The sequence below is a fragment of the Vollenhovia emeryi genome, unplaced genomic scaffold (assembly GCF_000949405.1).
Source record: "Vollenhovia emeryi isolate VEMERY1.0 unplaced genomic scaffold, V.emery_V1.0 DF939128.1, whole genome shotgun sequence".
Classification (NCBI taxonomy): Eukaryota; Metazoa; Arthropoda; class Insecta; order Hymenoptera; family Formicidae; genus Vollenhovia; species Vollenhovia emeryi.
This window is the reverse complement of record NW_011967238.1, coordinates 1,502,639-1,517,046: the sequence shown is the minus strand read 5'-3', so window position 1 is coordinate 1,517,046 and position 14,408 is coordinate 1,502,639. Positions and strand designations below refer to the sequence as shown.

At 45.0% G+C, this 14,408-nt stretch overlaps 2 protein-coding genes across 4 annotated transcripts in view; one reads left to right on the top strand and one right to left on the bottom strand.

Annotated features, from left to right (window-relative positions):
- Window positions 1–3,222, top strand: part of LOC105568584 (COP9 signalosome complex subunit 6) — a 19,396-nt gene extending 16,174 nt beyond the window's left edge. Inside the window, exons 2-6 of the mRNA XM_012024384.1 lie at window positions 1,010–1,533; window positions 1,750–2,033; window positions 2,162–2,327; window positions 2,413–2,606; window positions 2,726–3,222. Coding sequence (XP_011879774.1) covers window positions 1,314–1,533; window positions 1,750–2,033; window positions 2,162–2,327; window positions 2,413–2,606; window positions 2,726–2,866 — 1,005 coding nt within the window. The 5' untranslated portion in view covers window positions 1,010–1,313 and the 3' untranslated portion in view covers window positions 2,867–3,222. The remainder of the gene's footprint in view (window positions 1–1,009; window positions 1,534–1,749; window positions 2,034–2,161; window positions 2,328–2,412; window positions 2,607–2,725) is intronic.
- Window positions 3,223–3,459: 237 nt separating this feature from the next.
- Window positions 3,460–12,469, bottom strand: LOC105568585. Of its 3 annotated transcripts, XM_012024385.1 has the most exons (15): window positions 11,288–12,469; window positions 9,968–10,105; window positions 9,539–9,735; window positions 9,257–9,398; window positions 9,043–9,139; window positions 8,722–8,916; window positions 8,176–8,328; window positions 7,822–8,098; window positions 7,466–7,744; window positions 7,177–7,384; window positions 6,601–6,788; window positions 6,219–6,511; window positions 5,558–5,791; window positions 4,747–4,929; window positions 3,460–4,676 (listed from the first exon to the last, which is right to left on the bottom strand). In XM_012024385.1, the coding sequence occupies exons 2-15, from the start codon at window positions 10,096–10,098 to the stop codon at window positions 4,518–4,520; spliced, it is 2,736 nt and encodes a 911-aa protein (XP_011879775.1). In that variant the 5' UTR covers window positions 10,099–10,105; window positions 11,288–12,469; the 3' UTR covers window positions 3,460–4,517. The 3 variants fall into 3 exon arrangements, with proteins under 3 accessions (XP_011879775.1, XP_011879776.1, XP_011879777.1); XM_012024386.1 differs by lacking the exons at window positions 5,558–5,791; window positions 11,288–12,469 and having other exon boundaries at window positions 9,968–10,716; XM_012024387.1 differs by lacking the exons at window positions 3,460–4,676; window positions 5,558–5,791; window positions 11,288–12,469 and having other exon boundaries at window positions 4,770–4,952; window positions 9,968–10,716.
- Window positions 12,470–14,408: the final 1,939 nt, after the last annotated feature.

The following is a 14,408-nucleotide window of genomic DNA, read 5'->3' as shown; positions in this document are numbered from 1 at the left end:
TAAATGGGTCTGTTCTTTTTCCAAGAACCGAAAGCTATCATTGGCCGCGTTCAGCAGGCACAACTGTTGAGTGAGCGCTCAGTATGATTGGTTAATACTTTCAGATCCAGCCAATCATGTTAAGAAATCAATGGCCGCGTTCAGCAGACACAACTGTTGAGTGAGCGCTCAGTATGATTGGTTAATACTTTTAGATCCAGCCAATCACGTTAAGAAATCATTGAGCGCTCACTCAACAGTTGTGTCTGCTGGGCCTATATTCTGTACACGATTACCGACGACCATCGATACGTTAACGACGTTTGCGCAGCTTTTCTATCATGTAGAAAATGCTGCGCAAACGTCGTTAACGTATCGATGGTCGTCGGTAATCGTGTACGGAATATAGGCCCTGAACGCGGCCATTGAGCGCTCACTCAACAGTTGTGCCTGCTGAACGCGGCCATTGACTGTGTTCAGCAGAAGTTAGCGCTTAATAAGCGCTTTATGCTGATTGGATAAATCTAGAAGAATAGCTCTATTTCAGCACAGATCTGAAAGTATAATATCCAATGAGCGCAAAGCGCTTAGCAAGCGCTAACTTCTGCTGAACACAGTCATTGGCCGCGTTCAGCAGACACAACTGTTGAGTGAGCGCTCAGTATGATTGGTTAATACTTTTAGATCCAGCCAATCATATTAAGAAATCGTTGAGCGCTCACTCAACAGTTGTGCCTGCTGAACGTGGCTATTGGCCGGCCTTCAGCAGGCACAACTGTTGAGCGAGCGCTCGGTATGATTGAAAAATTGGCTGTGTTCTCCAGAAGTTAGCGCTTAATAAGCGCTTTATGCTGATTGGATAGATCTAGAAGAATAGCTCTATTTCAGCACAGATCTGAAAGTATAATCCAATGAACGCAAAGCGCTTAGCAAGCGCTAACTTCTGCTGGACACAGGCATTGTGTCCCTCTAAAGAAAATGCCTCTACAAAATTTCCTTTATTTTACAAATCATAAATCATGAGATGCAGGGATCCCTTTCGAGGTTGAAAATTCTACCGGTCGACTTGCCTCGAGATATCGATCTCTCCTTCTCGACCTCGACCTATCTCACTCGGCGAGACAGAATCGACGCGATGGCCGTCATGGCCGTCCGCGCTGGGTCGCGCATATCGTCGCACGACTGACTCTCGTCTCGGCGGTTCTGGTGGACAATTGGCGTCGATTATCTCCTATATACTCCCATTTCTTTCTCGCCGCCTCCGCGTCCGTTTCCACGGATCGGGCGAAGCCACGGAAGACTCGAGCGAGCGTGAACGACGACCGGGAAGCGACATGGAGGTCGACATGCCTGAGGATAATACTAGCGAGCAAACGGCGATGGAGATCGACGAGGACACCTCCGAGAGGAATCCGAGGGTGTCCGGCAGCGTCAAAGTCATGGCCTCCTCGGGCACCGTCGGCTCGGTGTCCATCAGCTTGCATCCACTGGTGATCATGAACGTCAGCGAGCACTGGACCAGACTCAGGGCTCAGGAGGGCAGCGATCAGTTGGGTGAGACCCTCTCCTCGATAGCTAACGGCAGGCGCAGTAGTCAAACCTGTCAATTAAATTACGTGGCAAAGCACTGTGCAAGTGCCACGGTGTGAATTCTGTCCATTAATGTGCAAGCGTATAACGTTTCAATAGTGCTCTCGGTCACGTACTTGCTCAATTGTAATCCACAAACTAACGCTCTGCATTGTCTCTGCATATACGAAATATTTTCAGTCTACGGCGCGCTGATCGGTAAGCAGAAGGGTCGCAACATAGAGATTATGAACTCCTTCGAACTGCTCTTCACCTGCATCGGCGACGACGTCATAATCGATAGGGATTATTATAATACGAAAGAGGAGCAGTTCAAGCAGGTATTCAGCGAAATGGACTTCTTGGGCTGGTACACCACCGGCGACATGCCTACCGAGAAAGACATTAGAGTGCACAAGCAGCTTTGTGAGATTAATGAAAGTCCCGTGTTATTGAAACTGGATCCGAGACCAAAAAACACAGAGGTAAATCTATGGCACGTGGGAGAAAATATTCTTTTTTTTATATATTTTTTTTAAAGCCTCAGGGTGCAATGTATTTCTTAACGACGCTAAAAGGTGACGTATTTAAAAACGACGGAGTTTGCTTGCAGCACTTATCCGTCTCTATGTACGAATCAGTGATCGACTTAGTTAACGGTGAGGCTACCATGTTGTTCGTCCCGTTGACTTATACATTAGCCACAGAGGAGGCCGAGAGAATTGGAGTCGATCACGTACAAAGGATGTGCAACAACGATCAGGGCGAATGCTCAGTGGGTGGGTACAGTAACAATGCAATTTGGATAAATTTTGTCGATAAACGCTGAGAATTAATTAAATGTCTGATTTCACGCGTACGCAGTGGCTGAACACTTGACGGCGCAGCACAGTGCTATTAAAATGTTGCACGCGAGAGTAAAACTCGTTCTAAGATACGTGCAAGCGGTGCAAAGTGGAGAATTGAAGGGAAACCACGAAGTTCTTCGAGCGGCTTGTTCCTTGAGTCATCGACTGCCTGTCCTAAACAATCCGAAATTTAAGGCTGACTTTTATAACGTTAGTATATACCGCTATAAAAACATTATCTATACATTAAATATATGCATTAATATTTGCTATAAAAATCTAAGTCCACAAAATAGTCGTTTTAATTTAATCCATTTTTATGTTTACAGCAATGTAATGATTTTGGCTTGATGACGTATCTCGGTATCATAACTAAAGGGTGTAATAATATAAATCAATTTGTAAACAAATTTAATATTCTGTACGATAGGCAAGGCGTGGGACGCCGTCTACGAAGTCTCTTCTTCTGATATGTAAATAGAATCTATTGTTTTTATATATGTCTTTTTTTACTTCTTAGATAACTAAGTATCGAACTCAGGATTAAAGTTTAAACAGCCAACTTAATCGAGGGATAGTTTGAATACTACTAGAGGTACGTTGTATTGAATATAAATAAAGCAAAGAAGTTACATTAGCAGTTCTTTTTGAAGTAAAATGTAATAGCTAATGATAGAAAGTAAGAAACCACCCGAAACATACATTATATCGTTAATATTGTTCAGAAGTAATATTTATTAAATGCTGTCTTGTATAAATGGTATGTTTTAACACATTTCAATTAACAATAACGTGTGATATTAATAAAAACTGTGATGCGTTTCAAGAGATCTTTCTTTGCTTTGCGTTAACATCGATTTAGCATTTAGTCAAATTATAATACAGAAAAAAAAGAAAATTACTTTGCAAATTAGATATATAGATATATATATATGTAAAAGTACGATCAGAGAATAAATCTTGAATATAGATGCAAAATTCCATTTTGTAATATAAATTTATTAATATATATTTCATATATATTTATATGCTTTTGAAATACTCCTATCATTGCTTAGAATGTGAAGTACAGCGAGATTATACAAATCATAGGATACTTTCACACGTTTTTGCTTTAATAATGGAAGACCTCATTTTAATTGATTTACATACTACCAAGCATACGTTTTCCTTTGTAGGCCATTATTACCCATTCTTTATACCCGAATGTATAATTCCACAACAGCGACTTATGTGTACACATAAGTTTTACCTTCATACAAAATTGCCCCCCTACACATTAATCTTTTCTTATAAAATACTAAAAGTTTCCCTCTAAAAATCTATTGGCATATTACGTATATATATGATATACACATACGTGTGTGTATATATACACATGTATACGTAATATATGTACATACATATATAGTTCGACTTAAAGTGTAGAACGACTTAAAAATATTATTGTACAAAATATAGTTTAGTATATTGTGCCTCATTAGTTATTGCATGTAACTGTAAATATCCCAGTTACTCGATCTGTACGAAGTAAAACCAGAATTGACCTCTCGTACGCGACTAGACCGTTATTACGTATGATTGCAGAGAGCTTACCACGCTCTCTCACGGCAACGTGACATTAACGAGAACTGAACGTCCGGTGTATCACGGTGTATCATTTCTTTTTCTCCATTACCTCGCGGAAATGTAGCGCGGATGATCCTTATAGTACAGCTTGATTCGACAGCACGATACACTACATACATAGACTAGAAAATATCGCAGCGACTACTTATCTTTCCCTATTTGATATATTGCCTTGTACAACGAACTGTGCGAGTTTGACTGATATCATTTTGATATGCTAGACGAGAGTAGTAGTTGAACCAAACAAACAAAAAGAAAACGAGATCCCTTTTATCAAAATGAAACTCGTATAACACGTTTCATCTAAGACTAGGCCTGTACGAGTTAGAGCTAATTACCTTGCGTTTAACTACAGTCAAATACCCGTTCATTTCTTTTCTTTTTGTATGTCCCTCCCGCGGAAGAGTATATAGTGATATATTAGTTTTTCAGCAGGCTGTCCTCGATCATGGTAGCCAGCATATCTACCAGAACGGACAGCATCGAATCGGGCTAAGGACCCGACTTGTCCATGCCGATGATCTCCTCGAAGAGGCTGTTCTTCCCTTCCACCCGTTCCTCGATCGCGTGCATGGCGTACTTCAGCATCGCGGCGGCCAGATCGCCCACCGACCAACGCCTGTCCATCAGAACTCGGCTCACAGTGTCTAACTGAAACGCGAATTTCTCAGTTGGAACAGTGAAGCGTTGGTAACGATAAATTGGTATTGCTTCTTTTCACCTTGGATAGACTGGGATTGCCGGAAGTGTAATAGATTAGTCTTGGTGTGCCTGCCAGGGAGGAGGCGAGCCATTGAACAACGAGCTTCAATTGCGGATCGCCTTTCAGTCTAGTCCCGCATCCCCAGTTGCCGGTAGCCACGGGCAACAGGCCTCCTCCTTGTGGACTGTGTTCGTGCGGCAACTACGCACACGATAAAAGGCAATCTATTATAAATTATTTTGTCGCCTTGTATGCCAGTCTATCTCCTGATGTGATAAACGTAATTAGTAAAGTTTTCAAATTCTTGTCGCTGTAGGAACGTGATTATCGGACGTCGGGTTTCTAGAGATACACGTAACATACAAAGCTACACGGTTATTATCGTTTTAGTTCACATGGACAATCATTCTGCCTCTACCATAACGATAGAGAACAGAATGTACATGGACGGTATTTTTACCCCGATATGGTTAATAACGAATAGAACGAAGCGAGAAACGTGTGAGTAAAGAATTGTAGAATTGGATAGACTGAGAGACAGATAAATATATTAGTTGTAAGGATCTTGCGAACACGATGACGATGCTTATCTCAGCTCGCGCGTCATGCATCCAGTCGGGAGACAGAGAGAGAGAGAGAGAGAGAGAGAGAGAGAAAAAGAACAAAGACACGAGATATCAGATCTCATCTCGACGAGTTACATCTTGCCGAAGAGTCCCAAGCCACAGAAAGTGCTCTTTCTCCAAGCGATTTTAAATACGGGTCGAACACAGTTGCTGTCTCATGCATTGCGATTATACACGTGATGCGGTCAAGTCATCAGAATCACCTCCGAGACACCGAGCGTGCTCGCTTGGCGCGTTTCACGCTCGTTTGCCGTCTGCCCCGACTCGGTCGCGGGCGGTGTGGACAGCCGTACGGTCGTATGATCATCGACCAACGTTTGGAACACTTCCGACGTGAACGTGACAGCCCAAAGTTTCCTACGTTGGGCGTCCCTCGCCTCTCTTACCATCTCGCACGAGGCGTCCTCGTAGCGATCTACGCCTTCGGACTCAGACACCTGTATAGCATTCCGGCTGCCTGTACTCCAAACTCGAAACTCTTCATTTACCGATTATTCTACATTGGCTTCGCTCGATTAAATCAACTTGAACTGTCTCTCATTCCATCTTACCACTCAAAGTTTGAAGGTACATCTGTATGCCTTGATATTACAGTGTGTCTGTATGTTTAACTCGGATTAAGGGACTACAAAAAGCATATTAAATTTATTCTCTGCTTCCCCCAAAGAAAGCACTTAAATTTGGATTTATTATAACGGAAATGAGACGAAATCGTGGGCGTTGAGCGCTTTCTTTCGATGAACCAAAGAATTCGCGAATTCGTTGGTAATTATTTCTGTGTAATGAATTTTATCACGGGACTTTTTACTAATTCAGTTATCTCTTTTGCAGATGTAACACGTTTAATCGAATGTTGTTCCTTACTGATTGCTGTCTCCGATTTTTCTGCCGAGCGAGCTCCAAACTGAGACTCCTCACGGCTAAGGCCAGCTTGTGCTGCTGATTTACGTCGTTTGCGTCGATGAACGGCTGCGGTTCGCCCTCCTGGACCGGCACACCTGCGAACGACTCGCTCAGGGCGCGTTTCAGAAGGGAACCGGCGAAGCGCACAACCGCCCGATCTCTCGCATCCAATTCCCGGTTCTCGTCCGCCACTATCGGATCCTCCAGCCACTTTGACAATTGCTCATAGACCTCCTCCAACTCGGAACAAAAATCTGCGCACACCGAAGGTTTAGATTTTCAGATTGTTTTATCCTCGTCGAAAGTGAACGTCGTGCGTAAGCGATCTTTTTCGGATACTCGCCAGAATTGTACTCGGTGCTAAAACTATACTTGCTGCTCGCGCTTGTGTCCTTCCTCTGGAACATGGGCCCCTGACTCTGCCGGAATCGGCCCAGCCACTTTTGCTCCGCTTCTAAAGACTCCTTCAGGAACTCCTCGTCCACCGTCTCGTCCCGCAAAACGAAACCCCTCGAACCTCCCCTTTTCAACCTGCAATGTCCGGTAAGAGTAAAATCTAAATCTAGTAAATTAATAACTGCAATAGATTGAATGCAATTATCTATGTATAATACATGTAATATACATAACAAGTATAATTTTTATAATATTGTAACAATTATATAATTACATGTATCTGTATTTTACGGGGCAGAACAATGACGTGATGAAGTTCAGAACGTTAGATACCGCGAGAAAATGACATTTCCATCACAGAAACTTTATATATATTTGATTATCTTTGATTTATCGTAGTAAAAATATTATCCGGACCTCGGAGATGATAGCTTTCCTATCATTAAGCTATCGCAGGTCTTGTGTATTAATATTTTTCTGCCCACTGAATTCTTCATGAATCTCTTGATGAATGTCGACTTACTTGATATCTTGATCGCCAACGTGGCTACCACTAACACTGATACCAACGGCGTAACTGCTCTCGCCGGAGGAGGTGTTTGAGGAAGTCGCCCCCGTCGCCGTACTCTCTCGCTTAAGAGCGTCTTTCAGTCGCTGCGCGAAAGTTCCTCTTCTCTCGGGCGTATCTAACTGCGCGCTGTAGCATTTGATCACCTTCTGCTCTTCTTCCTCTGAAAATCGTTCGATTATTAGAGAAACGCACATTCCTCTCTCCCTCTCTATGAATCATCGTTATTTTATCGCGCGCGCACCAGGTTCCTCGTCGATGGTCTCCTTAGCGCTATGGAAACTGTCCGTGCTCTGACTATTACAACTACTGTAGACCGACATCTGGCCGAGCTGTCGCGTCACCGGCAGAACTTCGCCGCTGGATCCGAGCACGATGAATCGGTTCCTTCGGTTCGTGCAACTCGCGTCTTTGCACACCTTGAGAGGACTAGGTGGTCTCATCGATTTACCGTTAGGCCTGCTTCGCACTTCGGTCGCGTTCTCTAATCTGTGGTGCTCGTCGCGCGACGAGGCCTGCTTGTCTGTCCGAAGAAGAAAACGGAGATCATAGATGCCAAAAGGCTGGTTTGAGCGAATTACCGACCGCTTTCTCCCCCACCTGTCTTGGAATTCTTGCCCGTCGCGAAAACTTTATCCTCGCCCTCCGTCTCCGGCGGGGTGCTGCTAAAGCTCTCGCCGATCGGCGACAATCTGCGCGAGCCCAGGCCAACCTCCGCCTCCAGTTCGAACTTGATCGGATCCGTGGGGCTGCTGGGCACGTATCGCTGACGGAATCCCAGCAGCGACTTGTTCATCTCCCGCAAAATGTTGTCCTCCTCGAACTGCGTCAATGGCAATCGCGAATAGTCCTCGGGATCTATGCAGCAGACCGTTACCTGCGCTCGGAAAACTGTACGATTGTTTGCCTTCCCATCGCAGATAGCGCGAATCCGAGATCCCGCACTTGACTCACCACGTTCGGCTTCGAGATACCCTCGAATATCGCCTTGTGCCGCGGATCGTTTATCCTCGACATATGCCTGACGCCCTCGATTATCAGTACTTCGTTGTCTTCTAAGGCCTCGACGGACAGTATCGCGGCGAGCATCTCCGGGTGCGTTGCCACCTGCAAGAAGATTCAAACTTGCAATCTATTTCAGCTAGATGCATGTACACGGCATGTATATGTCAATATATTAGAGCAAATCTGGAACTTAGTCAAGGAAAATAATTCCAAGACAGGTAGAAGATTATAATTTCTCTCAATTAATTCCTCGACATCTGTAAAGGCCTATGTCCACGATGCTAGAGCTTGGGCCAAGTTATCTTTATTAATTTTTAACATTGTATGAAGAAGTTTGGGCTTTATTTTGAATTGACTGAACGAAACACTCTTCGGTAATCTGCCCTGAACGTCCGTGTGACATCTTTTCCTCTGAACTCTAGATTCAGTCTCAAGTATTGACATGTGTATAATTGAAAATCTTGTTGACGTAAAGGGATAATCGTGACTAGTTACATGCACAGTCTCCTGCGTGAGATCGCCATCGAGCACGCCGCCGCCAATTTTAGCATTCGCGAAACAAACTTGCAGTACTTTTGATTCCGACTCGACTCTTTCCAATCGTCCCTCGTGACGTATCGTCAGCGGGCATAGAGGTACGTTGCTTTCCAGCCAATCTTCGATAGTCAACCACTGCTTAGACGTCATTACCTGCGATAATCGTGTTAAAGGTTTTGCACTTTGCGCCTTGTTAAAGCAAAGGAGAGATAATTAACAAATTCAGAATGAAATAAGGACTCGGAGAAAGTCTACTCAATCGCGCGTCGCGCAACTTACCTGTCTAGAGATTATTAGACGTCCGTCGAGCGCATGCTCCGTCTCGAGATAATTATAGTAATGAAAGATGCTTCTGAGTTTGGCTTTCTGTGCGTTTCTGGAAAACGACAAAGTACTTAGAAAATCCATCGCGTCTTCTCTCCTTCGCTTAAACGTAAAGCGGACCGACGGATCTCTCCTCGACGATCTGATCCGCTCGGGAGTAGTCACTCACTTGTGGAGGTGTCTGAAGAAGTTGGTAAAGTTGAAATCGCGCAACGTGGGGTGGGTCTTCGAGGTTCTCTTCGGGTACGTCGAGAAGAACGCATTCGCGATTAAAGAGGAGACGAAGGCGTAGCTGTACTCGACGCTGTCACCTGCGTACAACGAATTGATTTTCGAGTCATCGAGGTGCACAGACGCGAGAGCTTAGAATCGTACAAAACTCCCGGTTTGCTAGACGGCGAGGTGTTTTACATCGTCGCGATATCTCGAGGAATGTCGGCTCGCGCGATACCTTGCTGCTGGAGACTGAAGTGTAAACCTTGCGGGGGTTTCGTAGACTTCAACGCCTTCGCCTTCTCAACCATCCGCGGTATTGTCTTCGTGAACACTTGCTCCCGTTCCGCGAGATCGAGATCGTTGTCTAGGAAGGTTCCCAACATGGAGAATAGGTCGGCGTCCTGCGCGTCCTCCTCGGGATCGAGGCTTATGCTAAACGAGACGAATGCACAGCGCGTTCAAACGCGGTCGTAAAGGCAATCGGAACTTGGTTATTTATTGCGTAAATACAATGCAATCGATTGTTTATCCATCTTTTCGTCTCACGTGCGTCGCGTTTACTCTAGGGTGCAATTTAACTTGGGCAAGCAAATACGTTAAACGTAAGACTAGACGGCTTGCGTCAGGCAACCTTGGCGAAAGAGTAGGGTAACGCGAGTCGTACTTGCACATGTCATGCAGTCGTTGCATCGCGTCTATCAGGTCCTCGGAGCTCTTGGCCGTGGCGGCCTTGTCCAGCTGCTTGACGACGGCCGGCCACCAAGGCAGGTCGCACGGCAGCATTACTAGAGCCATTGTGGATCTGCGAGACAGAAAAGCAATCGGCTCGATCTTTTCCTCCAGCGTGAACTCGTCAAGGGTGAAAAATTTCATTAACGAGTTGAAGGGGTCAATTATGGATCTTTTCTTCTAGCGGTGAATTCATGAAAAGTGAAAATTTTCACTGACGAAATTTATGCGTGCCGGAATTTCAGCGCGCAGCTTAAAGTTAAGCGACGTCGGTGAAACCGGGCCTTAAAAGAATATATCGCCTCTGCGCGAGAAAAGTGGCACAAATAGTCAAAAATAGCAATTTTACAGGAGAACAATAAACTTTCAATCTGTTTGCGCAGAACGTACAGAGCTACGAGAGCAAGTTACGAGTCTTGCGATTTTCTTTAGAATTATCCCAGCGAGAAATGACTCGTCGATCGATGTTGAAAACGATGTCGAATCGTCAAGTTGACGTTCTCACTGGGACAGCATTAATCACCGAAGATCTCGACGTCCGAATAACTTTTGCATATCGGACTTTAAAAGAGTCTTTCGCGCGCTCAAATTCCGGCGCGCAGTTTCCAGATGTTAAAGTCTCGAGTCTCCAGTTTCGCTTTTTTTCTTAGGTCCAGTTTCACCAACGTTTCATTTAACTTTAAGCTTAGCTTAATTCGTTCTTTGTCTCTTTCTAAAGTAACAGTCGGAAAGAGACAAGGAACGAATTAAGCTAGGCTTAAAGTTAAACAACGTTGGTGAAACCGGGCCGGAGAAATGATTTGAATATCGATATCGAAAGGATGTCGATTCGACCTCAGTTTGACGGTATCGATGTCGATTCAATTTCGATATCGATCGACGAGTCATTTCTCGTTGGGTATCGCGATCCCTCGTTTTTCTAAACGTTCAGTTTGTAAACGGTCAGGCAGGAATACGTTGCAGAAACGTCCAGGCATCCCTGCCTGTCTGTTTACACGAAAGATTCCGGATTCCCTCGTCCCGCCGATTATATCCCGAAGTGTCGCCGTTTGTATTCCCTCGCGGAGGAGAACGCCTGGTCGCGCACGCAGGCGCAGGCCGGAGGGTTGGCTGGTTAGTAACCTCGTCCCACGAGGCGAATATAATTAGTTTCTCCATCACCGGGGAGAGAATTCACCGGTCGTCGACGGGACAGCGACGACGACGACGACGACGACCGGAGCCGCCTCCACGGAGCGCCGTTTTACATAATCACCTCCTTTGTCCCTCGCAGACCACGTCGAATCAGCTGACGCGTCTCAGCGGGCCTCACGTCCTGCGTGCCGTCGTCGCGACGACGTCGAGCACCAACGGCGACGATCCCGGTGTCCCGATCGCTCCCGCGAGACGCCGGCACATAGTCGAGCGCGGGGGAGGAGACGCACGATGGACCCTCGCCTCTCGCTGCGGCCGGAAGCGAACCCCGCCAAGTCCGGGGTGCCCTCGCGCGTCCTCGCTAGATCCTCGCGATCCCTTCCACGAGTTACGCTCCCGGCGAGTCGTCCGAAGCCTCCACGACGACGGAATCCACGGACCTTCGGCCTCTGAACGGGCCGCCGTGCGCCCCTCGCTCTCCGACTCGCAGCCAGCTGGTGGGCGCGAGGGCTCTCTCGGATCTTCGAGACGAGGGTGGTACTTTCCTTGGGGAAACCCGAGGAGCCCGAGGACACGCGCGAACACCCCTCCCCGCCGGCTCGATTGATCGTCGTTGCGGCCGCAGCGGAGCGGAGCGGAGCCGAGAAGAGCGGCCGCGCGAGTAGCGAGCCGTTACTACTGCCGTCGCGACGCTCGCCGTCCGTAACCACTGCCACGCATCCCCCGCGCGCTCGCCTCCCCCGTCGCCGTCGCTACTTTAACCGTCGCGAGCGCCGGTCAGCGTCGCACCCGCTATTTATAGAAAGCGGCGCCGGCGCCCTGCCAAACTGTATATAGACGCGATATGGTGTAGCGAGTCGAGAATTGACCAGGTTACCCCGGTCGGATCGCCAGGATTCACGAGGCTGCGCGTCAGTCACGCGTTTTTTCCCAAAAAGAAAAGCGTACGATTGTTATCGAATTTTATTCGACGCTATCAATTAATCCTTTCGTGTCGAGTTTTTTTTTGTTTTTTTGTTTTCAGTAAATGCATGCTAAATCGTCGAGTCTTTTTCGATCCCACAATCAGGATTTGTGTATCCTGATGATACGAAAGGGTTAAATGTGAAGCTTCCGATTCCTTCACAAGGAGAAATGACCCGTCGATCGACGAATCATTTCTTATTGGAAATGTAATCTGATTATATTCCAGGGAAAGTTACTTTGTAAAAGTATCTACACTGAAGAGAAAATCTGACAGATTCAACCAGTCGTCTGTTAGAAAATGGACGAAACAGAATTCCTTTAGGATTTACCGGATGTGTAGTGAAGTCTTAGCAAACTTCTGGTTATGAAATATCTTTCATGGTAAATCCTAAAGGAATTCCGATTCGTCCATTTTCGAACAGACGACTGGTTGAATCTATCAGATTTCTTTTCAGTGTGGTTACAGTTACAGTTTTTTTCCCTAAAACTGTAACTAGTTACAGTTACTCAAAAAGTAACAAATCGTTACTTTGCAGTTACTTTCTTGCAATGAAAATAAAAATGTCAAATCTGCATTTGAATTATAAAGTGTCGATAAAAGCGTTTATGTGCAAATGCAAGACCTAATGCGATCTGTAGAGGTTTAGAAAATATATAAAGCAACTATTGATGTAACTAATTAAATTACTAGTTATCGAAAAATGTAAAGGTGCCTTTTCATGCTGACGCTTGACGCTCACTTTGAGCGTCAAACTAGTTACTTTGGGGACTTTTTTGAATTGTAGCGCTAAGTGGACGCTTGACGCTGACTTGGAGTTGACGCTCGATTTGAGTGCCAAGACGCTCTATTTAGCGTGTAATTGAAGTAAGCAAACTCTCCTTCGCCAATATTTTTAGATTGCACAATTGACGCTGTTAACGCCAAGGAAAGCTAAAATCTTTTTAGCTTTTCCACTTGACGCTACAATTAAAAAGAAGTCCCCAGAGTCAGTTTGACGCTCGAAGTGAGCGTCAAGCGTCAGCATGAAAATGCACCTTAACTGAGTGAAGTTACAGATGGAGAGAAAGTAACGAAGTTAAGTTAGAGTCACAAAAAAAAAGTAACTGTAACTTCGTTACAAGTAACGAGTTACTTGCCAACCCTGTTATATTCTATTTATTACTTTAAACAGAGATCTTAGCCTGGCAGCTAGTTTGACGTTCTAGAAAGATGGAATGAATCTTCGAAACATGATAACCTTAAATATCGTGTCGCGTCTTAAGCTCGACAGGACTCGGGTTTTCTTCTTTCTCTTCGCAGCAGATTAATTGTTTTCAAGTATCTCTTTGTCGAACAAATTCTCGTGAATTTAAAAGTTATACGAGCGGTTCACTCGGGGTCTCTTATCAAAGTCCGAGCTACGTCGACATATACTTTTGCTTCAAAGTCGGAGTTTGTGAGAGAGCGCGTATTATATCTTTAAAATGACCCGTGAGTCGCGCACTTCATTCAAGAGCTCTTTTAGACTGCCAAAAGTATGTATCGATGTTGGAAGATCACTGCTGTACCGATGGTAGGTCGTCGAACTCTCGAACACCTTGTACGAAACCGAGAGCAGACGCGATATCTATGTATATTTGTCGTATCTCGTTGTTTCTTAATTTCAGAGCGGGGCTTCCTCGCACTGCGATTCGTGAAACGCCGACTTTTTTCAGCGGCGATCAATCTCCAACAAAGATCTGTTGACTTGGCGAGAAAAGCCGGTAATCCGATATGAAGCTGACAGTGGCAAACTATTGGCAGTTCGCCATTAGCAACCTTGTACCAGATTTACTCAACGTTTACTCATAACTATTTATACGTTGCACGCTTGTACACAATCTATCTGCACGTACCCTGTCGATTCACCGATGACGTGGCTGTTGAATACTGCATTGTAACATTTACGATTGTACTTGTAGTAATTTAATTAAGTCACAATTAAACGCGTAGATTACACTTATGTCATACGAGTTAAGCTCTCAGAAGTCAAAACTGATCGATTCTATTTCCTATAATATCCAAGCACGTGACCAATCCATATCTTCATCCGTTTTCATTACTCTTTGTCTTACGAAGTTAATTGGTTCAGTTTCTGATATATTGTAGACTTGTGCACGAATTTTCTTTTAAAATGTATTCTGTAAATCATGTAATCGTGGGACAGCATGGCATTTCGAAGAACTTCATGGGAGTTTTTTTTTAAACTACCTTTTTAATGTATGGTAAAGTTTACTAGTAAAATGTAAGTATAATT

Excerpts from the sequence above, each read along its gene's own strand:
- LOC105568585 (XM_012024385.1), bottom strand. The coding sequence starts at position 10,098 with ATGGCTCTAGTAATGCTGCCGTGCGACCTGCCTTGGTGGCCGGCCGTC. Across the intron at positions 7,745-7,821 it reads GGGCAAGAATTCCAAGACAG|ACAAGCAGGCCTCGTCGCGC; the intron begins GTGGGGGAGAAA and ends TTCTTCGGACAG. Across the intron at positions 4,930-5,557 it reads GCACGCTCGGTGTCTCGGAG|TTGCCGCACGAACACAGTCC; the intron begins GTGATTCTGATG and ends TCGTGTGCGTAG.